Source organism: Trichoderma reesei (assembly GCF_000167675.1).
Source record: "Trichoderma reesei QM6a unplaced genomic scaffold TRIREscaffold_5, whole genome shotgun sequence".
Lineage (NCBI taxonomy): Eukaryota > Fungi > Ascomycota > Sordariomycetes > Hypocreales > Hypocreaceae > Trichoderma > Trichoderma reesei.
In genome coordinates this window covers 828,668-853,695 of record NW_006711152.1, presented here as the reverse complement: position 1 = coordinate 853,695, position 25,028 = coordinate 828,668, and the positions used below count along the sequence as shown (strand labels likewise).

The 25,028-nt window shown below is 53.5% G+C and overlaps 6 protein-coding genes across 6 annotated transcripts; 3 read left to right on the top strand and 3 right to left on the bottom strand.

Annotated features, from left to right (window-relative positions):
• Positions 1 to 125: 125 nt before the first annotated feature.
• On the bottom strand, positions 126 to 1,649 carry TRIREDRAFT_120968 (uncharacterized protein; the record flags this gene model as incomplete). The annotated part of the gene is made up of 4 exons (XM_006963636.1): positions 126 to 1,031; positions 1,215 to 1,292; positions 1,381 to 1,510; positions 1,626 to 1,649. The coding sequence occupies 4 exons, from the start codon at positions 1,647 to 1,649 to the stop codon at positions 517 to 519; spliced, it is 747 nt and encodes a 248-aa protein (XP_006963698.1). The 3' UTR covers positions 126 to 516.
• A 700-nt stretch (positions 1,650 to 2,349) lies between these two features.
• On the top strand, positions 2,350 to 2,963 carry TRIREDRAFT_105479 (uncharacterized protein; the record flags this gene model as incomplete). Its single annotated transcript, XM_006963822.1, has 2 exons — positions 2,350 to 2,370; positions 2,445 to 2,963. The coding sequence occupies 2 exons, from the start codon at positions 2,350 to 2,352 to the stop codon at positions 2,961 to 2,963; spliced, it is 540 nt and encodes a 179-aa protein (XP_006963884.1).
• A 404-nt stretch (positions 2,964 to 3,367) lies between these two features.
• TRIREDRAFT_76381 (urate oxidase) lies at positions 3,368 to 4,572 on the bottom strand (the record flags this gene model as incomplete). Its single annotated transcript, XM_006963635.1, has 2 exons — positions 3,563 to 4,572; positions 3,368 to 3,501 (listed from the first exon to the last, which is right to left on the bottom strand). The coding sequence occupies exons 1-2, from the start codon at positions 4,353 to 4,355 to the stop codon at positions 3,368 to 3,370; spliced, it is 927 nt and encodes a 308-aa protein (XP_006963697.1). The 5' UTR covers positions 4,356 to 4,572.
• A 1,866-nt stretch (positions 4,573 to 6,438) lies between these two features.
• On the top strand, positions 6,439 to 10,836 carry TRIREDRAFT_59098 (uncharacterized protein; the record flags this gene model as incomplete). Its single annotated transcript, XM_006963821.1, has 3 exons — positions 6,439 to 7,385; positions 7,473 to 8,967; positions 9,040 to 10,836. 3 exons carry the CDS (start codon positions 6,439 to 6,441, stop codon positions 10,834 to 10,836), a joined length of 4,239 nt encoding a protein of 1,412 aa, XP_006963883.1.
• Positions 10,837 to 12,790: 1,954 nt separating this feature from the next.
• TRIREDRAFT_105475 (uncharacterized protein) lies at positions 12,791 to 17,597 on the top strand (the record flags this gene model as incomplete). Its single annotated transcript, XM_006963820.1, has 8 exons — positions 12,791 to 13,136; positions 13,233 to 13,441; positions 13,558 to 13,952; positions 13,982 to 14,650; positions 14,728 to 15,254; positions 15,612 to 15,723; positions 16,216 to 17,018; positions 17,092 to 17,597. 8 exons carry the CDS (start codon positions 12,791 to 12,793, stop codon positions 17,595 to 17,597), a joined length of 3,567 nt encoding a protein of 1,188 aa, XP_006963882.1.
• A 204-nt stretch (positions 17,598 to 17,801) lies between these two features.
• On the bottom strand, positions 17,802 to 20,093 carry TRIREDRAFT_58396 (uncharacterized protein; the record flags this gene model as incomplete). Its single annotated transcript, XM_006963634.1, has 3 exons — positions 17,802 to 19,400; positions 19,555 to 19,585; positions 19,714 to 20,093. Coding segments are annotated over 3 exons (2,010 nt in total), but the record flags the coding sequence as incomplete, so codon positions are not given.
• Between the last annotated feature and the right edge of the window lie 4,935 nt (positions 20,094 to 25,028).

Sequence of the window (25,028 nt, the reverse complement as noted above, 5' to 3'; positions counted from 1 at the left end):
GGGCGTGCGATCCTTTTCCTCGATACCTCCGCAAACAACCAGCACGAGGTCCAACTCGATGCCTCCTCGTACACGAGGCGAAACGCATGAACTTGAGGCGTTTCAGTGAGATTTGAGTTGAGGGCCGTGCTTCTGCATGGGATGACTACATTTTTTTCGTGCTTGGTTTGGCTTGTCTTGACGTTGTCGGTCCCCCTTGTACATTCGGCGTTGCAAGGGTGGCGTTTGCGGTACCTGAATCCCTGGACGGCATGAAACTCCTAAATGAGTCCCTACGAGAAACTCCGCCATCGTGAAGTCGGCAGTTCGAATGCTTTTAGATGAATTGCCGGTTCACGACAACCTCTCAGGAGATTAGTGTTGTGGATAATGAGATTCATAGGAGATTGTGAGATAAGCTTAAAACGAGCTTCGAGAAGAGAGAGAGGGTGGAAAGGTGGGAGAAAACAGTCGCTTGTCTCATTTATTCATTCTACTTGTTTATCCAAAACGTCATGTTTGAGCCCTGCTGTGTTGTCACAGCATGCCCTTCTTCACCTCATCTTGACGCTCTTCCCAGAGCGTCTTGCCCGTGCAAGAACACACAGTCTTGTCGTTGTCCCACACCCCGGCGCTTCGCGCAATGACGCCTACCACGGTATTGTCGTCGTTCTTGAGCGGCGTGGACTCGTCTTGTCTGGTGAGCACCATGGCATGACCGATGACTTCCCAGATCTGAAAGGGATGATCCACGAAGACGGATCCCCGGCCGTCCTCGGACACCTGGACAACGCCGAGGTCACCCTTGGGGGCTTCCTTTTCGCCCCCAGACCAGACGGGCCCAGTAGATGCAGCGCCGTCCTTGAGATCTCCGTACTCACGAATGGTTGCCCGATACGTGCCGGGAGCGACGCCCCTCAACGTCAGATCGATCAGCGTCCGCTCAGGGCTGACTTGCACCATCCTGGCGAGACCTCTCACTTCCCGGCTGTTGTCCACATCCGAGCGCTCTTGCTGGTCGGCGAACGTCTCCAGGATGCTTACAGCGGCGCCTGAGTGAGCATGTTCCTGGTCAGCCAGTGTTCCTCAAGCGAATGAATTGCTCCTTGGCGAGACATGGGTTGACGCCCTCCCATGGGACCGAATAGGGGAGGGGGCCATTGTCCTAGACGGCAGCAGGGAGGGCGTCTTCGAAGCCTGAAAGCTGAGCAGTAAAGAGCTCTCCTGAAACGTACTGTTGGAAGCGCCAGAGCCCCGGAGGATGGCATCTCTGCCCGTGGCCTGGATGGCCTCGACAATGGCAGATGGTGCGACTGCGGCATGGCCCGAGGCGTTAGCAGATGGTTACGGCAGATGAGTGGGCGTGCACGAGTGTCGATGGTGCCATTCTAGACAACTCACCAGATCCCTCGACCGATATCAGCTGGTCCTTGAGGTTGGCCTCGACCTTTGTGATGCCGTCGAGTTTGTAGAGAGAGTCTGAAACGGACTTGACGCAGCCGTCGCAGGATAGCGGAACGGCGAAGAGGGTCTGTTTGCCGAGTGTTTCATTAGATTTTCTCTAACTCTTTCCAAGGACAGTGCACGTTTCTTGTTTTGAACAAAAACAGGGAAATGGAAGAATTAGTTTTCGAGAAGAAAGATACCTGGAAGCTGTGTTTGACAGCCATTGTGCCTGTCGTTTGTGTGTGAGTTGTCAGCACATGCGGGGGGTTTTTTGAGCGTGTAAACTGAGTTGCTGAAGGCTGGGAATCCATGAAGTTCATTTGTAGAGGTAAACCGGTACGTACCTGCTGTCGAGAAAGCGCTAGCAGCGTCGTTTCGCTGCTGTGACGGAACCGAGTGAGAGGCTCTGTATCGATACGCAGAATAGCCAGCAACGAGGCCGAACGAGGCTGCCAGGAGCTTGGAGGACGTAGCGTTGCGAAGCGCCATTTACGTCTCGTCTGTGGTTTTCTGGGTACCTGACTTTATGTATTACCTCAATAGAATGTGCTGCGCTGGACGGAGACACACGCAGCGTCTGGCCCTGCTTTGAAATCCACTGGCGAGTGATGCCATAACGCCGGGATTTACACGGTTTCCGGCATGTGGAGTCGGCGACAGAGAAGGCCTGGGAGCTTATTGTGGGAGCACAAAAGAGTGCGAAGAGGACCTTGGTGTGTCATGTGATATTGAGAGATGAGTCAGCATTCGGCGACTGGCTGCAATTGGATGTGCAAACTTTCGAGATTCGGCTTCGTGATAGCAAATCCCACTCGAACGGCAGTTGGTGAAGCGTCAACTCGGGGTACCACTGTCGCCGGCGCTGCATCGCTTCAAAGAGTGCGGAAGTGGTTGCGCTCGAATCTATATACATATCACACCAAAATGTCGCAGACAATTGGCCTGGTCAGTCTCTCCTGGAGCTTTCATGCTCGGCACATGAAGAATGTTCTCCCTCTCCTAACGCAGCGCTTCTACAGACAAGGCTCGCCTACTCCCGAGTATGGCACCAGATCTCCGCCTCGACGCCTCACCCGACCCTCACCACCCAGCCCAACGTCACCCCTCCTTCCCTCGGCCGCCTGGCGTCGCGCATTGCCGTCCTGCTGATGGGCAAGCACAAGCCGACGTTTGACCCGTCGACCGACTGCGGCGACTACGTCGTCGTGACCAACTGCGCCGCGCTGCACACCACGGGCAACAAGATGTGGCGTAAGAAGTACTACCGGCACAACACGCGGCCGGGCAGCCTGCGGACGGTGACCATGGACGTGCTGATGGAGAAGCACGGCGGGAGCGAGGTGCTGCGCAAGGCGGTCAGCGGGATGCTGCCCAAGAACAGGTTGCGGGATAAGAGGCTGGCGCGGTTGAAGGCGTTTGAGGGCGAGGCACATCCGTATAAGCAGAACCTGATACGGTTTGGGGGAAAGGTGGTGGGGACGGAGGGGTGGGAGAAGGCTGTTGAGGCGATTCGGAAGACGGATCAGGATCGGTTATGAAGGGGGGGGAGATGGAAATGAGAATGGCTATGGGAGGACTTGTTGGGAGGAATTGGTGTGCTGATTGTACTATATCTTTTGCATTTGACGACTATCTTTGGCATGAGAGATGCTGGATGACTTGAGAGTTCTACGAGACTAGAGCCTGGAGACGATGGATGCGGGAAAATAACATAACGTATCTCTAAAAGCACATGCACAATAGCACATTTGATATGATATGTTGAAAACGGGACATGGCGAATACAATCCAAATACGCTATAAAAACAATCTGCGTACACCGCAGGCATCATGCCAGTCATGATGATCATCCTTTAGCCCTTGGATCCAACGTTGACGCAACCCGAGCCGACACCACTTATCCAAACAATTGGTAAATCACATATTCTAAATTTCTCCACGTTTACAGATGCGAGCCACGGGTGGGGGGAGAGCCGCGCGCAACCTCGCATTTGATGAGACCATTGGGGTTTGACTGGGGAACATAGACCTCGGCGTCTTTGCCAGTGTTCTTGATGCCCTTGTGCCAGCTCAGGTCTGTCAATTGGTTAGCAAATGGTCCCTCGTGCATCTTATAGAACCAGTCAGGAAAACGTACCGAGCTCGAAAAAGTGCTTGTTGGGCAGCGAGTAAATGACCAGCTCCGTGTCCGGAACAGCCGCCAGAATCTGCTCGCACATCTTGTACATGGTGTTTTGCACGCTGGCGCTCTCATCCTCGGCAAACCTCGTCAGCGTAATCTCACGGGCCTCCTCCCACGCCGGGTTGAACTTGGAGACGGCCTCCCGCACGGCCTGGACGTTGGCAAACGGCTTCCACTTCCAGCTGGCATCGACGTCGGTCGACAGGATGCGGTCCCAGGTCTCGGGCAGGGTGGTGAACTCGTCGCGGACGAAGCCGTGGAAGGCGGAGCCGGTGCTCTTGAGCACGGTCAGGCCCTCGATGCCGCTGGTGATGGCGATGCCGTCCTTGCGGGAGACGCGCGCCTCGACGTTGCGCGTCTCCTGGCCGTCGCGCAGGAAGCTGTGCGGGTGCGGCTTGCCACGGATGGTCATGCGCGTCCAGCGGTGGGTGATGACCTTTACGTTGGCGGCGTGGATGTGGCTGTAGGTGTCGATGAAGTGGGCGCCGAGGATGGCGGCGAAGAGCTCCGGGGGGTTGACGGGGTTCTGCTTGGCGGTGATGAAGATTGTGTTCTTGATGGAGTCGGTGGCGACGACGACGCTGTTGTCGCCCTTTGTGTACGAGACGTCGATGTCGCCCTCGAGGAGGCAGCTGACGGTCATTTCGGTGACGGTGTGGACGCCCGTGGCGGCGTCGCGGTCCGTCTTGAGGACGCGGACGTTGTCCTTGCCGTAGCGGGCTGCCGAGACGTAGGCGGAAGAGGCCATGGTGTTGTGAAGTTGTGTTGTTTGGGTGAGAGAAGGTGAGATTTGGTGATGCTCTTCGTTGTGTAACTCTACTTCAAAGGGGGGGGAGAAAGTGGTGATGCTGGTGAGGGAGGAGGATGGACCGGAGGCGGAGACGTCACGGAGGCGCAAGCTGGAGCTAATTGTCAATGCCGAAGCTCGGTATGGAAGACGGGATGACAGGACAAGACGAAGATCAAGAGACCGGAAGTTGAAGATAGTTAGAAGAAGGACACGGGTCATTCAAGATTGAGTCTACCGGAGCGCGGTCTAGGAGATTTATATCTACTAGCAGCCATCACATGTGTGCCCGTCGTTGGTTACATCAACGTCAGATGCGTTCGATTCCACTTTTCTACACGGGCCGCAACAGCTGCCATCGGACGTCGCCTCACCGAGCCAGAAACTGTATTATCAGAAGAGCCATGATCATTACGAGTTCAGACTAGGTAAGCAGCAGCCCGGATCGTCCACGCCCAGCATCGGCTTGACTTGCCCGCAAGCGGCATCAGCGGCAGGATGAGTAGCAACACTGCAGTAAAAGGTCACAACGAGCACCTGAAGTCTCGGGCCATGGCGCCTCTGCAACTCTATCGCTGGTGGGGGGGTTGCCACAGAGTCCGGAGCCCGCCGAATCCCAGCACGCGGCGCCCCGGAAGCCCCAGATTGTTGAGTCCCTTGAATTCGGGGGGGTTTGTGCCTCAGGAGATGGGCCCATGTTTTTGGCTTTTCTATCAGTTTGGAGGGGGTTTGAAGCTGATATGATACGAGCTGTGCGGTTATAGGTTGCTGACTTGGAGGGATGCAGATGTCAGTATCAGATTCGGGGCTGCATTGAACGGAATCAAATGGCCTGATGGCAGCATTTGCCGATGCCGAAGATGGTGCAAGGTCTCTTGGGAGCGGCAGATGCTTGGGTGAGTGAAGAAGATAAGCTGGCACTGGCACTGGGATAATGCGTATCACTAGGACGAGGTAGCTATGCCATCTCGTGCTATTCGTCTTGTCTCCCTTTGCTCTTATCTATCATGTTTTTCATTCTGTCCTGTGGATGCATCGTCAATACACGTCTCGGAGATGCAGTTGTGTATCTTGGTATGTATTGATGAAAGCGTACCCAGATCTGCCACGACTCTCGTTAGAGACTCACCAGCCACATCTTGATACTACCTTGGACGCGATCGGCCGAATGAACCCCGAACCTGAATTCAGTAATACAGGTGTTTACAACTGGCAAAATGCTTGCTCTCTTCTCATCACCATTGACTCGTCAATTTCATACTCAAATGTTCTTTCGATGGGCTTTCAAACTGTCTTCCGCAGATGAGAACTTACCTGTACTACCTAGGTAAGGTAGGTAAGTAGGTAGTTGAAGAGACCCGACAGCTCATAGGGTAGACGAGCCGCTGAAGAGCGCTGGAAAGCTACCTAACCCCAGCGAGCCCAGCTGTGCTAAACTCGCCTAACAAACCATGACCCTACCTCCTACCTACCTGCTGCTGTGCCACATGAGGCTACAAGCCACCAACCTCCATCCATCTGGGCACCTCATGCATCCAACCTGACTGCTTCCCGCAGGCCTTCCGAGATCCTTACGGCTGGCGCTCTGCCTTCCATACAGCCTCTGCGTCTTTTGCCCTCGTCTTTTCCTCCGTCCTGTTGCGCGGGCCGAGCCTCGTCCTCTCGCATGCCTTGACCAGCTGCCCCCGCTTGCAGCGCTTCGCCGGCCTTCGCATGTGCGCAGCTCGCCTTGGCCTACTACTAGTACTACCTATTTCCGCTCAGCCTTGGGCTTTATAGCTTGCCTCAAGTTCCACCGCCCAGATCTGCGATCTCCCATCGTGCCCGCCAATAAGCACAGCGGCTGCTTGTCGGGCGCATGAGCTTCGAGCCGCACGCATCGAGAACCGTCACCGCGCCTCGCCCCGACACGATTTGAATCCCGCGCCAGCCAGACGCCCGCATCGCATCGCCGCTACGCTCGCCCTGGCCGCATACCCACGAATGCCCAGCAGCCACCAGAGGGCATAGTCCCCTCTTGGTGGGCGTCACCGTCGCCGTCGCCATGCTGGCCAGCTCCTCGTCCAGCCAGAAGGGGTTCGCCGCGTCCAGCCAGCCCTCGCAGAGCCTCAAGCAGACGGATGGTGGACCCATTGCCGGACGGACCAGCATCGACCGCGAGGGCACCGGGCTGCAGATTCCCAATGGCGGGGCTTCCAGGAACTTGTCGGCCTCGTCCGTCTCCTTTGCTCCGCGGGCCAGCAGCCTCACCCCTGGCGCGGGCCCCGGCAGCTTCAGCTCCGAGCTGCGCAGCCAGATGATACCGATCCGCCAGGGTAGCCGAACCGACGCGGGGCCCGTGTATCCGAGCAGCTTCAACGACCGGCTGGAGGAGGGCGACGTCGTGGAACAGAACCTCGTGCTGCTGAGGGACAAGCTCAAGCGCGAGATGAAGATCAAGGAAGGCAGCGAGAACATGCTCGAGGCGCTCAACCTTAAGAAGGCGAAGCAGACAAAGGAGCAGCGCCAGAGGGTCGAGGCCGAGCTGACCGCCAGCCATTCGCGCATCAAGGTGCTCAAGCAGCAGATCACGGATGCCCAGGCCACCAAGGCGGCACCGCCCAGCACGCCTCCCAGAAACAGATCCCAGCAAGATGTCCCGCCGCATCGCTCACCGCATAGCCTCCGATCAGGTCCTGGATCCGACGTTGAAGAGGCTACCGAGAATCCCACATTCACCCTGGCCGAGCTCCTCCAAGCGCTGGAGGTTGGGGGTATGACACCCGACTACTACGTGACCCGAGCCAACCTCCTGGTGGACCTGTTCAAGCGATATCCTACCCTCAAGTACGACCTGGTGTGGTCCGTCTTTGGCCTCCGCATGCAGATGATGCTTCTCAGCGAAAGCCGAGAGGTTGTCGCGGCTGGCTATCGTGCGACGAGATATGCGATTTCCGACCGAAGCTCCCTTAAGAAGATCAGGAGCTTGAATACGGACTTTCTAGTCATCCGGTAGGTTTCCGACAACATCAACAGGAACGCTTTTCATTGCCATTTGTTTCATCTAGCAAATGACCAGACTAACGTCTCCCCACCTAGGTCGCTGAACAATTATCGCAAGGCAGATGTTGAACGAGAGCAGGCTCTCAAGTTCGTCCGAGCATTTCTAGACGTTAAGGACGGAGTCCAGGAAATCTCGCGCGCCGTTGTGCGGACCATTGTAGCTGTTGCCGAATATGGAGACGATCGATCTGGTTCCGCTCAGCCAACTGAACAGAATACCGATCGCCTGCGGCCCATTTGCATCGAGACGCTGGCTGAGATCATGGTGCGAGATCCTCGTCTGCTCCTAGCGTCCGGAGGCCTTGGTCCCCTTTCTGAGGCTCTCGCTGAGGGAACTTACAAAGCCCCCGAGAGTCTTACATCGGCCTTCCTCTATCTCTTGGATACCCCTCACAGGAGAAAGTACATCCAGCCGGGCTATGGCTTGGACGTTGTCTTCAACTCCTTCACAAGCCAACTGGCTGGCAGCGAAGTTGTGCTCAAGCAAAACTGCAAGGCCATCTCCGTCGCTTTGAGGTCGTGGTCTGGCCTCATGACCCTCTGCATGTACGACTTTCGGTCCATCCGATCTCTCGTCATGAGCATCTCTCTACCGAACCCTGCCATTCGAGAAACCATCCTGGACTTGCTCTTCTCCCTGCTCCGGATCAAGCCCCCTGCCTGGGCCGTGTCATTCCTGGCAGGACGTAGGCTCACTACTTATGGAAGAGTGAACAACCTGAACATCAAGGCTGAGACTAGGGACAGAGGGTATCTGGAAGAAGACACTGGGGAACAGAATTTCGTGGACCATTACACGGCGCTGATCCTGGCGGTCCTGATCAAGTCTGGAATCATTCAGACTCTTCTGCAGGTTGCCCGCTCCGAGAATGACACCATGCTGAAGCGCAAGACGACGCTGTTGATTGGCGAGACGCTGAAGCTGGCCGCTAAGCTGCTCCCTCCTTCATGGAGCGCGGAAATACAACTCTTACCTGAACTCTTCTCGGCGGCCGCCAAGTTTGGCGACAGCCAGTCCTACATCGCATCAAGCATCGTATACCAAATGAGCAGCATCAACCGCACGTTATACCGAAGCGCTCCCACAGATACACTGGCTGGCATTCTGCCTTCGAGCGACAGCATGAATGATCTGGCCCTCCTCGATGACCAGCGCAAGGCGGGATCTACAGTGGCATTTGATGATGCCACCTTCCGCCAGCTTCTCATCGACACCGGTGTGCTCAACAGCTCCAACTACTCCAAATGGAACTGGGAGAATATCCTCAAGGTCATTGATGGCCCCCTCCAGGTCGGCAAGAGGCTTGAAGAGGCCATCAAAGCATCCAAGTTTATGAAGCGGATCATGAGCTTTTACCGGCCCTTCAAATACAAGTTTGCGGACGTGCGAAACACTCGGAACGCACAAAAGTACGTCAGGGCTGGGTGTGCCTTGGTGCACTCTCTGCTGCAGTCGCCGGAGGGAGTTCGGTTTCTGGCGGATAGCAAGTTGCTGAGGCAGATTGCGGAATGTCTGGCCCAGTGTGATCCGGTGAGTTAATTTCTAGCTTCAACAATCTTCGAGGGTCTATCCTGTTTCTTTTTGCTAATGAAGTGGACGTAGACCAGCGGGCTTACTGCACAGTATCCCATGTTTTCCAAGGACAGGCTCACAGACACCCTCTGTGCTGGCTACTTCCCCATGCTCGGAGTGCTTACCGGGGATCCCAAGGGCTTGGCCATGCTGGAAAGATGGCGCATGTTCAACATGATGTACCACATCTACGAGCTAACCTCACGCCCTGACCTTATAAAGCTGCTCCTCTCCAGCTTTGACTACAGTCGTCAAGGCCACCATCGCATCCTGCTTTCGAAGGCGCTGACGGCGGGCACCAAGGAGATTCGCATACACGCCACAAACACGCTTCGGAAATGCACTCTTCGAAGAGTGCCGTCCATTGACGGCCGTGGCGAATTGAGTGACTCCAGATGGGCCATCCAACTTCTGGTCACCCAGCTATACGATCCGGAGATTGAGGTGTGCTCTACTGCTGTCAAGATTCTGGAGAAGGCCTGCAACAGAAAAGCCTACCTGGCGTATATTGTCGAGTGCCGGCCGGCCTTGGATCATCTCGGCGAAATTGGAGCGCCACTTCTGCTGCGTTTCCTTTCGACATCCATTGGCTACCACTATCTCGATGGTCTTGATTACATTAGCAACGAAATGGATGACTGGTTCTTGGGTCGAAATGACACCTATGTCGGCCTAATCGAAGCAAGCCTGGCCAAAGCATTCCTAACAGACACAGACGAGCAGCATCATCGCCTCAGTGTGTTTGATGAGCACGAGGCAGAAACGGATTACCACGACAGCCATATCCCCCCTCACTTTTACAGGGAGCTGACGAGAACCCAGGAGGGATGCAAGTTGCTCAGTGATAAGGGCCACTTTGAAGAGTTTGCCAACACAATTCGTGAACATGGCATGCAGTCCGAGGACCCAGAGCTGATCACGAAGGTCAAGGGCTGCCTCTGGGCGGTGGGTAACGTGGGCTCCATGGAGCTTGGTGCGCCATTCTTGGAGTCCACCGATATGGTTGAGCAGATTATCAAGATTGCAACAACCCACGAAGTAATGAGTCTCAGAGGAACGGCCTTTTTCGTCTTGGGCCTCATCTCTCGATCGACTCATGGACTCGAGATTCTGTCGGAGCACGGATGGGATGCAAACACGACGCTGATGGGCAACTCTCTGGGATATTGCATTCCCTCCGACCTGTCGAAGCTGTTCTCGCTTGCACCGTGGCGTCACGAGACGGCTGCTTCCATTAGGTTGCCAGAGTCGCAATGCACCATCAAGGAGCAGCCTCCGCCTCGGCCCGCTCGACCACCGCTGGAGCTTTCAGAGATGCCACCCCTTGTCAACGACGTTGCCATCAGCGAGCGCATCCTCGAGCTCATAGTCGACCTAGGAAACACCGTCCTGTATCGCAAAGCTGTCACTGAGCTGCAGAAGATCAAAGCTCGCAAGCCGATGGCTTTCCGCAGCGCGGAATTCTTCAAGATGGTCATGGGCCTGATGGAGTGGAACCACTACCGTCTCGGCGTCCGTAGAATGGTGATTGACTTATTCGAGAAGACTGTCATGCGTCAAATCGTTTTCGACGAAGAGGAAAGCGACAGCAGCGAGGAGGACGAAAGCAGTCAGGTGGAGGCGGAAGGCAGCGCGAGTTCCGGAGAGGACAGAGATGACAGGACGGAGAGGCAAAGGAGCATCAGCGAGCCCACGGAGCCGTCGCCGAACCTGATTCCTGCGCCTCTGCGAGTCCGACGATCAGAAGACCAGGCGATGAGAGGATATGCTCCTGGAGGGCCAGTGATAAATGAGGACGTGCTCGAATTTCAACGAGAGATGGAGTGATTGATGAGCAAGTGGCTTCAACACTTGGAGACGCCGAGGTCGACGCACCAAAAGGGGATTTGCATGCTTGGAGTTTACGGCTGACAGGTGGTTTGCACCTCTACTGTTTGTCACCCTCACCTTGTTTGTACGCACTTACACACACATACACACACGCTTTTGTATCTATTCTGAAACAGCGGGATTGTAGCTGTCTTTCTATCTTCTCTGGCGCGAAAGGGGAAATGGGGGGTGGTTGATTTCATTCCGGCGCTGAGGGGGAGGACATGGAGAAAGGAGGTTGCGGGGAGGCGATTGCTTTCAATATCTGTTTTTGTGTGCTTTCTGGTGTGTATGTGTGTGTGTGTGCTGGTCTTCTAGCTGAGTTTCTAGATCAATTGCTAGATATCACATGGACATTGCGAGGTGGACGTGAGCGGCGTGATGCGGCGACTGCCTTGAATGTGATGCATATAGATTAGGGAGGTTTCGCTCGACCGTTCACAGCTCAGCGTAAGGTTATAATTTCGGACTTTTTATCTCGTTCAGTTTCCGAGCAAGTCCGAGTCCTTCCCGGACATCTAGGATTAAGCTGAGGGCGCCGGGAGCTTTGGGCGTAGAGACATGTCGTAAGCAAAACTCATCTCTGTTGGCTTCGCGTTCCTTTCCGATACATAACTAGCACCGGGAATAGCTGGGATTATAATACATGTCCAACGATAGGAACTTGAAGCTATAGGACTCTCAGATCTACAATCAAATGCCGGTGCTTGGTGCCCAGTGAAGAGTTGCTGGCCTTCCTGGTGTAAACAGCTTTTCAAAGTACTACACTACTTCATGAATAGATTCAGAACGCTATATCAACCGAGTAATCCTATTTGAACAGTAGCATATTCCTATTTGAACCGTAGTGGTCTGTGCCACGGCTAGAGAGACACCCCCAAGTGGCAAGGTCCACGCCCGCACAGCAAAATACAGTGTAGCACACTGGTGGTCATTACCGTCAAGGGACAGCAGCGGCATTAGCTTCTAACCGTCGCCGGGTTGCTCATGATCTCTGCGTAGGTACGGATAGCTGGCTGCAACTTAGACCTACAGACGACTGTAAGGAGGCCCTGCTGCTGCTGCCTCTGCTGCTGCTGCTGCTGCTGCTGCTGCTGCTGCAGTTATAGCTTCAGCCCTAGGGCGATGGCGGTCATGATAATAAAGGCAGAGGGTCTACGGTATTAGAGATCGCGATACTGTCGTTTATGGTGTTGTTGTGCGGGCTACAGGATGTACCATCAGCTCATACTGTATATGGGTGTGCAGCTCTGGGACTGGTGGTGTAAGCGTAATGATTTTGGTATAGGCACGGACCACTACGGTTCAAATAGGAATATGCTACGGTTCAAATAGGATTACTCTATCAACCAGCAGAAGGCTCAATAACTGATTCAAGCAATTCCAGCTCTTAATCCGAGGATGATGCACCTCATTGACTTCCGTGTCCTCTGCTGTCAAGTCAGTAAAACTTAGATTTGTGGTTTCAGTGAGTAGAATGTCATCGTGGCAAGGCTCTGACTGCGACACAGAGCTAGGTCTGGAGCATCATCACCGTTCGGGGGGCCGCGGAGGCCATGCATCATCCCTCTGTCTACTTCAAGCTGGCAGCCCTATAGTTTTATAGAGGGTTGGTAGGTCCGGGAAATCCGCGGATCTTTGCTCTCTGGCTTGAGGGAGAGATGAATCGAAGAGCTGATTATGGACGGAGAGTTTACTACAGCTTACTCCAAGAGACAGTACGAAAAGCTATCAGCTTGAAGTTGGGCACGTCTTACATGCGGTCCCGCACAAAATAAGCATTAAGGTTTGGAATGATTGAATAAGACGGATTTAACGTTCTCTGAGCTTCGTTTGAATATTGCCACAACTTGAACTTCTTTCTTCTTCTTCTTGTCTCATTTTTCCTGCGGAATTGGTCTTTGTCGTCATCATGCCTCGTCATACAGGGTCCGAGAAACGAACCCGGATCGCAAAGGCTTGCATCCTTTGCCAGACTCACAAGACGAAGTGCGATGGACTTTGCCCTTGTGGACAGTGCATCAAGCGGGAGAGATCCAGCACCTGCTCTTATTCGTCTCATAGACGCTTATACGGACGGCAACGGCCATGGCCCAAGGAAGCGGACATGGACGTGTCTAAAGAGACGAAGACGAGGACGATAAAGGTTGAGGACATACAAGAGGATCATCCCGATCGTTGGCTTAGAGAACAGGATGGCATACATATCGCGATTCCAAAAGTACCGAATACGATGCGTGATACAAAGGGGCGAGCCAGTACGTAGCCTCCCTTTCAACGCCCAACCAACGATGCGCTGTTGGTTCATACATACCTTGAGAGATGGTCGCTAAAGTGTTGTGCGATTGTTGTAGTGTACTATGGAGACTGCGCGGCGCTGTCTTTCCTCAGAAACATACAGGAGCTCATCCAAGGCGAAGAAGAACTTGCTGATGTGGCCAAGGAGATTTCTTCCTTCTCGGTGCTGGCGGAAGCTCCGCCGACGGATGGTGAGAGTGTCTTGGCTTATAGCAACGCGAATCTCAAAGATTTGGAAGATCTGATACAAGTCTTTTTCACATCGGTAACGCCCCCCCCCCCCCCCCCCCTTTCTCCCTTTTGTCACCGAAGCCTTCAATGTGATGTGAGATTCAGTTTGTGAGCTGCAACAGGACATGAACTGACAGCGTGTATATACAGACGTGTGGAATGCTTGATATCATCAACCGAGCTACAGTCGAAAACCTGCTCAGTCGCTGGATCAGCGGCAATATCTCTGTTGCGAGTAGCAGCTCCGCTGTCTTATACCTTGTGCTTGCCTTTGCAGCGCAAGTACGCAGCGCATCTGCGCTGGACGCACATCGATCTCGGTCGTTCTTCTATCACGGACGCCGCATTGCGCTGCTAGAGTTAACGGAGTATCCCACGATAGAAACAGTCCAGGCATTTTCACTCATCAGTCTGTATATGCTTGGCTGCTGTCGACGAGACGGAGGGTACTTGAACCTGGGCACGGCCATAAGCGCCGCCAAAGCACTTGGGTATCATCGCGCTGAATCTACATTCCCTCAGTGCCTGGAGGATAGGCGGTTAAGGTAGGGACAGGCTCTCAACCCCTGAGTAGACACATGCGGTACCTGTTCGCTGACGCCGTGGCCTACCGTAGAAAGCGAGTATGGCGTAGCTTGTGTGTTTTCGACATCCTGCTCTGCGCCATGATCGGTCGCGCCCCGATGACCTCGGCCATGGACTCGGCAGAAGAAGACTTTGAGGACCATCGGCAGCGGCCGGATCCGAAGCACCCTGAGAAATGCCAGGAGCTCGGCCTCTACGAGTCGGCGCGAGCAATCTCCATCCTGAAGCAGACTCTGCTCGAGATCTATACGCAACGTTCGGCGCCACTCGGGCTTCTTCAACGGCTGTCGAGCAAGCTCCGTCAGATGGGGACCGAGCTGCCGTCTGAGATTCGGAGCATCAGCCCTGCGGCGTTTTCGGACAACAAGTGTCCCAAGACGAGGCAGCTCATCATTAGGAACGCAACGGTGGCGTGCAATTACTATTTCAGCATGATGCTGTTGACGAGGCCATTTCTCATTGCTTGCCTCAGGGCAAAGTACAACAAAACGCCGACGACTGTGGGATCGGAGATGCGCGACGGCGAGGAGTCTTCTGAAGTGGACAAGAGCGTCAAGTATGGGGCCATGACTTCCTTTGATACTGCGCTCAAGACGATTCAGCTGCTTCATGAGTTGTACGTGGCCGGGGTGCTCTACAACAACATGCCGCTTGCCGTGTAAGTGCAGATCCTTGTCGACAGGAACAGCGTTCATCTCTGGCATATATAGTTTGCTGACTTTGAACAAAACGCAGGGGTTGGACGTTTGTATCAGCCTTGACTGTGTGCGCCGCATACTTTGGGTGTCTGGGAGACGCACGAGAATGCGAGCTTGCCATCTACCGAGCAAACCAGATACTGCAGCACTTCAAGCAAAACAACCTGCAGGCGAAGCAGTACGAACTCATACTGAAGAAGCTGTCCCGAGTGGCCCTCCGCAGTATAAGCGGAGCAGAGGGCCAGCCGTTCGACAACAGCAGCGTGTTCTGGTCCGACCTGTTTAGGCTGACCCCGGCGCATCTTCACCAGCTGAAGCAGGAGGAGTCGTGTGATGCTTCGTGTATGGGGCCACAGGAGGGAGTGGCTGTGGTGGGTGGAGAGGGTGTCAGTCCGGCGGAGGTTGCTGGCTCGATGCAGGATGCTGCGTGTACTCCCTTGGATGAGGGTTTGGGGGACATTTTTCACTTTCCGGATGATGCGTACAAGGACTTTTCGAACTATACGCTCATGACGGAGGGGCTGTTTCCTGAGCAGCATGATTTCGGCCTGATGTCTGATTCCAGTCAGTAGTTGCCCGGGATAAGATGTGCACAAATTCAGGATATTGGTTGTAGCTCTAGTCAGTCTCGTCCGCCACTGTGATGAATCATAATACCTGGATATATGGGTGTCATTATATGATCATCGTGGTCTCTACGATCCGATGTTGATATCTCATGGCTCGTGTTGGTCGCTTTGGTGCTGTTTCATTCACCTCGAGTCGATCCTGGACTGAGCATGCGGGAGAAGCATGATGACTAAGCACATTCTCGACGCCACCGAATCAGGCAGCGCGCTACCACGTGACTTGCTTCTACGGTTTAATATTCTTCCGCTCCGAACGCATAGAAGCAACCTCGCTCGTCTCCTCATTCCCCAGCCATTCCTCGCTCACGCACGCCTCACCGCATCACCAACCGCATCCATATCATGTCGACGTCCCGCCACGCCGACGATGCCGACGAGCCGACGCAGCCATTCTCTCCGCCTGGGTCAGTGAAAACAGTTCCAGTGTGATTCCACTCGGCGGCCTCTTGCCTACGTGGATTACCGTTCCGTCTCGACTCGCTCGCGCGCACCAGAGACGGCCCCCTGCGAAGCAAGACCGCGGTTCTTCATTCTCTTCGCGTGAATGGAACCACTAAAATTCCGTCGCATACTCAGCACGCCCTCGCACACTTGTGTGCAGGCCTGCTGAAATGGGCGGGGTCTTGTATGGTCCGCCGATTGTGGTGAGATTGGTTCTTGATGGGCGCAAGCCTGCTTGAACGTACGAAGCTGTTACTCGCTGTCAAAAGCCGGTGACAACCTTCGCTCCCACCGGCCGCCGTTAGCAGTTCTCTCTCTGGTGTCGACGTTAGCCGGTACTGAGCGGTGGGACTTTCCACTATATCCGATTCCGCCTGTCGCCCTCGACCATGTGATGACCACATCTGGAACCCTTCCCGTTGCTGGTGGTAGTCAACTAACATCTTAGGTTCAAGTCATGATCGCATTCTTCAACGGATGAGTGAATTGCAAGCTGAGCGTGATGATGATGAGGGCAACGGCAACGGCGATGACGGTGATGTGCGGGATCACGTCAATGACGATGAGATGACAATGTCCGACTCCAGCGATGGAAAAACTGTCGACAGCAACATGTCCTATCACAACAACGCAGTCACCTGGAATGATGACAGCAGTCAGAAGCAGCGTGCTGATGGCGTCCACCTCGACATCTTCTTCGACACTTTATCCAACACGTGTCTCTTCAAGCTCTACTGCTCCGTCCTCCATAAAGGCAGTAAAGCCAAAGGCCAAAAGCATACCCTCTTTCTGTTCATACACCCTGAATCAGTTCGAGAGATCACGTTGAATGATGGACGGTCCTCGGGGCCGAGCACGTCTAAGCCCAGCCGCCCGATGTTATCATTCTCTTTGACACAACATCCTTCCCTCGTTGTCCCCAAGGGTCTTGTTTTGGAGACGAAAGAACAGAGCAAAGGCGCATTAAGTGTAATGCTGGCTTTGGCTAGAGCGACTGAATTCACCATCCACCTTAACAATTCCAACCTTTCTTCACCGCTGAAAAGATCGCGCTTGGATTTGATTGCCCGCAGATTCTCGCTGGAATCTGATTCTCATCGTCCCCGTACAAACGATAGATGTGCCAATCTCGGGTCATTGTATGCTGGCAGGGGAGGCGAGATTGTGACTTTTGATAATGTCATTGGAGCGCTACCTGACGATGCTGACGTGCCTCCTCCATCTTATGCTGGGCCATCGCAAGGCGAAGCTTCAAAGAGTAAGTTGTCTCTCATCTTATGCTTTGATTTTTCCCGACACGCATGAAGCTCGATACTAACTGTCAATGTCAGATAAACGCCGAAGGATTGATTCACCCATTGACAAGGGCAAATCTTCCGCGGTCTCCAATGATCTTTTCGATTTCATTCGCAGTTCTTTCGACAGCATGGAGACTCGCATCTGCGCTCGTATCGACGATGTGGCAGGTCAATTCAAGACACAGCTCGATGATCTCGGGACTCGCCTCGATGGTATCGAGAGTCGTTTGCAGCAGCTTGAAGACACGGTCTCAGACGCAGTAGACGTTGATCATAGTGCATCAATACAGGAAGAAGTCAGTGAACAACTAGATGACTGCATAATAGGCATCAAGGCGGAAACAGAAGATGTGTTCAAGTCTATCGATGACCGGTTTGATGAGACCATGGAGCGGTTGGAGCAGGAGGTGAGCGAGAGGCTTGAACGGCTGGAAGAAGATGTCAAGGACTGCACGGTTGAGATTGTGGAGTCGAGCTTGAAGCGGAAACTGACGAATGCGAGTTTGCGAGTCGATGGCTCGGTGTTTCTTGACTTGTAGCGTCTTCTTGTTCAGTATAGTTTCTCTTAAACCAAGCCTGATTTCACCTCACTTTCTGACACTCTTCTCACTGGAACGAGGATGTTACGATGCACCTAGTCTCATCAACCAGTAGGTAGGTAAGGTCTCATCACATCATGCATCATGACATTTCCTTATCCGAACGAGTCATCTTCGACATGCAATTTGCCGTTTCTCTTAGTACTACCTGGCCATCTTCTCCTTCTCAGAAGCCCAACTCTCCGCTATTCTCGCCGAAGCGAGGGTATACGGATGATCAGGCCCGAGCACTCGCCTCCGAGCCTCGGCACAATTCTCCATCGTCCACTTGGTCAACGCATACCGCGCCTGGTTCCTCCATATGAGCGCGAGGTTGTTCATGCTCGTCAGCGTGTGCGGATGCTCCGGCCCAAACTTCTCCTTGCAAGCGTCGAGCACTTGGGACTGCAGTTTGCTTGCCACTCCATGCTTCCCCTGGTCGTTAAGTATGAGAGCGAGGTTGTTCATGCTGGCTAGGGTGCTGGGGTGGTTTGGCCCAAGTATCTTCTTGCGAGCCTCCAGTGTTTGTTCTTGGAGGGCTTCGGCTTCGTCGAGGCGGCCTTGGACTCTGTATGTGGAGGCGAGGCTGTTCATGCTTGCGAGAGTGTCCGGGTGATCTGCGCCGAAAATCATCCTGCGGGACTCATATGCCTGTTTCTGGTATCGCTCTGCCTCGTCTGGCATTCCCAGAAGCCTGCAGATCGAGCCCAGATCGTTCATGCTGGCGAGTGTTCGTGGGTGGTCCAACCCGAACCTCCTTGTGTAGCCTTCGAACACTCGAAGTAGGACTATATGGGCCTCGTGATACCGGCCCTGAGCCCTCCTCAGCGATGCCAGGTTAGCCAAGCTTGAAAGAGACCATGGATGATCTTCACCACAGTTCGCTCTTCGGTCTATTGTGACCGGGCCAAGGATTTCCTCAGCCTCCTTCCATAGACCCCTGAGCTTGTAGATACACGCCAGATTGTGCATGCTGGTCAGCCTTGCGTAGGAATCATCGTCCCTGTATACATCCGCCACTTGTGTGAATATCTTCTCAGCCATGTCGTATGACCCTTGGTCCATATGTATAAGCGCAGTCAACGAAGAGGCCACCGGTGATTCGATGCTCTCCGAGTGCAGATGGCTCCGGGCTTTTACGACCTGGTCGGCCAATTTCATGGCAACTTCATAGTTGCCTTGCGCTCGAGCAAATCGGGCTGCGTGATACAGAAGAGACGCCCAGTATCCTAATAGGTAGTTGCTTGTTGGTTGGCGGCTTGCTGCGACTTGGGCATGGGCCAGAAGCTCTTCGCAGGTTGTCCAGTTGGAATACACATCTCTTGGAAATGCTTCTTGTAGGCGCTTGACGAACAGATACTCGTATGTATGGCGAGTAGTGTGGTTAGTGCTTCTCTTCACGGCGAGCTGCATGAGCCCGTGCATTGATAATATGTCTTTCGTGCCATTTGAAGATATGAGACAATGGTTTAACAGCGTTTCTATGTCGGAGTCGATATCAAAGATTCCAGATGTTCCTTTGTGAAGGCTAGGATCATTGCGTCTGGGGATGTTTAGAAGCCATTTCGGGATTCCCCGGCGGTCAAAGAAGCTCATCAGAGCTAATAGGTCAGCCGCAGACGATCTCTCCGCGCGGACGGCCCTGAACGAACTCTGCCATATTGTGAGAATGCTGTCCTGTCTCTTTCCGCTTCCATTGGAGCTGGAAGGTTCAAATTCTAGGAGCTTGGTTCTCTCTTGCTCACTGCTCAGTAGCTGCTTGAACTTGCGGGCCATGACATATCGAGCCTTTCATCGGTCCGTTAGCTGTCTGGGATGGCAGAATGGTGTGCTGTGGCCTGGAGTGCATCGTGAGCTTACCCTCTTCAATTTCTCCTTCTCTCCCTCCTGCTTTTCTTCCCAATTCTCGACGTCAAACGTAGCCAGGCCCAGTCTGGTCATTTCGGGCTCTGAATAGCTCCCCGGATACACTGCATGAGTACCGAAGTAGAAGGCTTCGTCTTCGCTTTCGTCGCTATTGCTCTCAATTCTGCCTTCTCCATCGTTTCGTTCCGCGTCTTCAGGAGCTGGCATGGACTCTATGTAAGCCGACGCTCGGCAGATAGCCAGTGGGCTCAAGCCAAGTGACTTGACGAGATCGCTGGTTGAGCGCGGCCCTCTCCATGAGTTGTTCCCTGAACGCCCCAACTTTCGTCCCAGTAGGGCAACAGCATCAAAGACCGCCATGGGTTCCATCTCGATAACATCGTTGCGATTTCCGGCAAGTCTGTGCCCCACCGTCTTGTACCGCGTGGTGATGAGTACTGTGCCATTTTGGCTTTGGAGTAGACTTGTCTTGTCCTGAAGGAAGCTGAAGCTGTCATCGGTGACACCGTCTAGGATGATGAGCCATCGGCCGTTACGCTCATCTGACAGCCATTCATAGGCAAGTTTCGACAAGCTGTCTGTCCTGTGCCTCCACGAGATTGCATTGGACGCTATGTCTTCGAGACCATCTTCGATGCTGGACAGAGTATCGCCACGAATCCAAAAGACCGAAGTATCCGCCGAAAGCACGATTCGGTGAGCAAGTTCGATAGCAAGATGACTTTTTCCTATCCCACCCAAGCCTACAAGGACAATCCGGCTGGGTGGTGATGAACACCTTTGAACGAGATTGTGCAGAAGAGACTTATGGCCTGTGAAGAGGGGATCGCGGCGGAATGGGAGGTTGATGATGACACCGCGTTGTGGGTGAAGTCTCCGTCGCTGGTGGGTATCGATGGCAGCATCATCAGATGGCAAGTCTCCGTCCTTGGCCTGAAACGCACCGGAGTCAATGACTCGTTGTAGGAAGACGTCGGCCTCTGGAGAGGGTTCGTCATTGAGCATCACATCCTGCCAATCAACGTCATGCTCGCAATCTGGGATGGCATCCTCCGAAACTGGATCGTCGATATCCATCTTGCTGCCATCTTGGTTCCACGACTCATCGCTTGTCCTCATCCCTTGACCTTGGGCTTCGTGGTGAGACAATTGTCGCGTTGAGCCAAAACGAGACAACCCGTCGTCCGTGCCCCCCGACAGACTCTGACTGTCAGCTGGAATCTCTGGGGAGAGCTCCAGAGACATCATCCGCAGGGTGAGAAGCATGATGCCTTGGAGATGTGACGCAACATGTTTTGCGATAGCCTCAACGTGTAACGGAGGACGATCTTGGAATGATGAAGCTTGAGGCTCCGGCGCCGTTTCTTCTGCTGAACTAGAGTTGGGATTAATCTGCTGGTCCGGGTGCCTGGCACCTGCTTCTGTCTTGATGCGCTTGTGTGTTTCGTAGACACGGTTGTCTTGAGCAGGCGATGTTGGAAATGCTTGCTTTGAGAACTGCTTATCTTCGTCCTCACCGGGCGATGGTCCATCAGTCATAGAAAGGCAGCACAGGGGACAAATATCTTGTGACCGGGGGGCTCGAAGTCGACTCTGATGAACAATGACCTGAACTTGTTGCGCGGTGAAAACGTCCCCATGGAGTTTCATAAGGTGCTCAGCAAGGCCTGGTGCTCTGGAGAAGGTTGTGTCTTGAGTGTTGCATAACGGACAAATATACCACACCGGCAAATGAACTTGTCGATGCCAGTGTTGGCCATGAGTTTCTAGCATGTGGCTAAACCAGGCTCTAGAGGTTGCGAATCTGTTCAACGGCTCGCTGCAATTTTCAGAGATGCAGACAAAGGGCTTGAAGTCTTCGTTCAGATGCTTCCTTAGTACCGCGGCTGTTAGTATGCTGATGTTTAGCGTAGCAAAAGAGCAGGCTTCTTACCTCCAATTATCCCCTTTGGAACCATCTTCGGAAAGAGGTGAGAAACACCAGTCACAAAGTAGGCTGTCTGCTGATTGTGGGGGATAGGCCATTTGTGTGGCGACAATAGATTTTGTTTTGCTCTTCACCGAACCGTCCTTCTTCTGAAAGAATTGCTGCTTGAACTCTTGACTGTCAAGAGATGTGGGCTTGGAATCCCTTGACTGATGGGATCGGGCCCCTAGATGAGACCTAACTATCGGCGGGGGCCTCTGTCTATGGAAGGTCATTGTGGGAGGAGAAGCTGGCTCTCCCACTGCATCTGCTTTCCATGGCTTTGGCTGATTGAAGGATGAGGAATCCTCATTGATAGGAGATAGGATTACGAGGGGCCGAGGCTGGAGCCTTGCTCGACGAGATCGCCGGTAGTGAAACTTGTGATACATGTCTGCCATTGCGCGAGCGAGATGTTCGAGTAAGGATGGGCTAGCCTCTGGATATAACGAAGCAATAGCCAGACGCGCAAACTGTTCGAAGGAGGACGAGTCAAGTCTGGTTGCAAATTTGCCAATACGGACTGCCTGGTTCGCTTCTGACGATAGCTGTATAGTCCCGCCAAGGTGATGAAGTCGCTCGATTGCCCCCTCGACCCCTCGTAGACTTTCCATGCTGATGCGGAGGTGGGCTTTAGACGCTGATGCTTGCTCGAAATTGGGGAGCTCGACAATAACGCCGTCCGAGGAATGGGGGGCTTCAAAAACTACAGGCTCATGAGTACCAAGTATACTACGGCTGACACGCAGGGACATACGATAAGTCAAGTTCCTCTTCATGACGTCCAGCAAGCGAAGCACCAGATCCTGAACTTCAGCATGATGTTGAAGCTTGCGGTCAAGGCATGATTCTGGCACTGCGAAGACGCCCAAGAAGGCGGCCCATGCTGAGAACCGCTGTTGAAATTCTCCAACGGCTTTTGTTGCATTTGCGTCGCCTGCATCCTTGAGTCTCGAGAGATGTTGGGAGAATAGCTGTTCACACTCGCTCGCCAACTCAAAGATAGGCTCGTTGGAGTCTTTGCACCCGTCGTCCATAACTGTAGGGGAGCATCTGGACGTTGATGGATCGAAGGTGGAATCGATTCATGTGGTCGACATGTGTGACTGCAACCGCACGACGAGACTTGCTAGCAGGTGAGAGAGATGCGATGAAGAATCTTGTAAGACTTGACTGCTGTTCGGAATATTTACGAGGCGATGCTCGAGGCAAGTTGCAGGAAGATCGAGGACGTCTTCAAAGGGCAGGATATGGAAATGTAAAACAGAGCCAGTCGTCCTTTCTGTTCACTATTCCTGCGAAACCCCGCCCCGATATTGCCCATATGACTTCTTGGGCATAATTACATACATGTATAGAGATCTACTTTAAGAATACCTGAAAGGAATCCCTCAATCTACTATGCAGCCATGACAGGTCACATGCATCAAAGGTATCGGCATGGTAGCAGACAAACATTAGCGCCGTGATACTGCATGTTCAAGGCGCAGCAAGGCTCCAGCATTCAGTTGGACAGGGTCGTTTGACTGCCTACGATATGACAGCCTCACAAGCCCCCCCGCTTTCAGCCCTCAGCCTCTATTGTATGTCACTCTCGGAGAACAAGGACAAGCTGGAAGCGAACAACATCTCGTGTGCTGATATAACAGCGTCTCAAGGCAGAACATGCCATGCTCCCGACCGAGTCTCTTTCATGGATTGGCTTCCAAGCACTGAAGGTGCGCCTGGCTGGTCGACTTGCGGCGTTTACGCATCGCAAAACGACCGCGAATCGGCCGACCAGGGTCCAGAATGACGCCGATTTGCTGGACTGCGACCTTCGCGATATCCTGAAAACCACGAGTCTAGATGTGAATCTTTCGGACGCCGACTATGAGGACTTGGATCGGAGGGCACATGACCTGTTGTCTTCTCTCGACCGTATGGTCAATGAGGACTATACTCGAGGACATACAGATGATGATGATGATGATAATGATGACGGAGAAGGTTACCGCAGCGGCGACTCCCACGACATCAAGAAGATTGGTAGCCTCTATCCGAACTTGGCGGCATTGATGCTCTTCCTTGATGAATCGGGCTCCAGGCAGTTAAATCTGGCGAGCGATCCCAGCTCGTCTATATTTATACCTGCCTATGGCGAAACCATGACTCAAGTTCTCAATCATGTGGCAGCGTGGAGGACTTTCCTCCATAAGCTGGCGGCGAGAAAGGATCGGTCTCAAGACTGGCATGGCATCGTTCAGCGCCAGACGAGTAAGGCGGCGACGAAGCCAGAGCGAAGCCGCCCCCTTGTTGCACAAAACCCGGTGGGAGTCGTCATGGATGCCATTTTCAAGGAATTCGAGCAAGGGAACTGTGGCATGATGCACGAGGTCAAGCTGAGGGTATTGGATGAACTGCACACTGCCGGGTCAAACTGGCCCAAGATTGAGATGCTCATATCCGGTTGCCGATCTGAATGCGATTGGCAGGAAGCAATCTGTGACTCTATACAGTATGACTTGGGCCACGGTTTAATAGAAGACACAGCACTGACAAAGTGTAGAGCTCCGACCAATCTCGAGAAGAAGAAGAACAATATCTGCATCTCAATACACGAATCATGGAAGCACCGTACAAAGCTCCGCCTCTTGTTCGACCAACGAGGACTATTCGACATCACGGATGAGGAGCCGCCAATCGCTTCATCCATCCAGGACTACGAAGAAGAAGCCCTCAACTCATTGCTGGACAAGAACATGTTTCGTCCTATTAGCCCTGGCGCTTACCTGCGAGGACTGGCAATAGAAAGATTTGACCACCGGGAAAAGACATCCCTGGCATTGGCCCTTGCCAGATGCCTGATGGTATTCTTCGATAAGAGCCTTGAGCGTGCTGTTTGCAATTGGAATGCTGAAAGCATATTCGTTATGCGCTCTGCTCGCCGTCAGGGGGAGCCGCCTTGGTGGCATATCCTGGTAAGATCACACCCTCCAAGCTCAGCACACCACAACATACACGATAAGATTGGGCCTGGCAATCCTGTGCTTCTTTCATTTGCCAAGTTGCTGTTGGAAATTGTCAATGGTGAGAAGATTCAGCTTGACGTTGATCCCCAGAACATTACCCGAAACATTGTGAATTGGGCACAGATGTGCGGTTACGTGGAGGAGGCGCGACAAGATCGAAACAGTTTCTACCTTCAAGCTGTGCAAGGATGCCTATACCTACACATGCACTTGCAACAAGGACTGCATGAGCAAACTCCATTGCCTGGCACTGCTATGAAAGAGGTCATCTACGAACAGATCGTCCGGAACCTCGAGAAGGAGCTTCATCCTGAAGGACTCAAACGGAAACGCCGAGATTCCGTTTCTGATACGCCTCAGCCAAAGAGGATGTATAGCACAGAACCCCTGGAACTGGATGACTGCCATGTGGAAAGTCTGATGATGCCACAGCAGACCAAAAATACTATGGGCGTCTCATCGCCTTTCCGAAACACGAACAGTCATGAGCCTCCTCGGGCATCACAAAGGAGCACTTTCAGTTTCTCCAGCTACAGAAGCCCAGAGGTG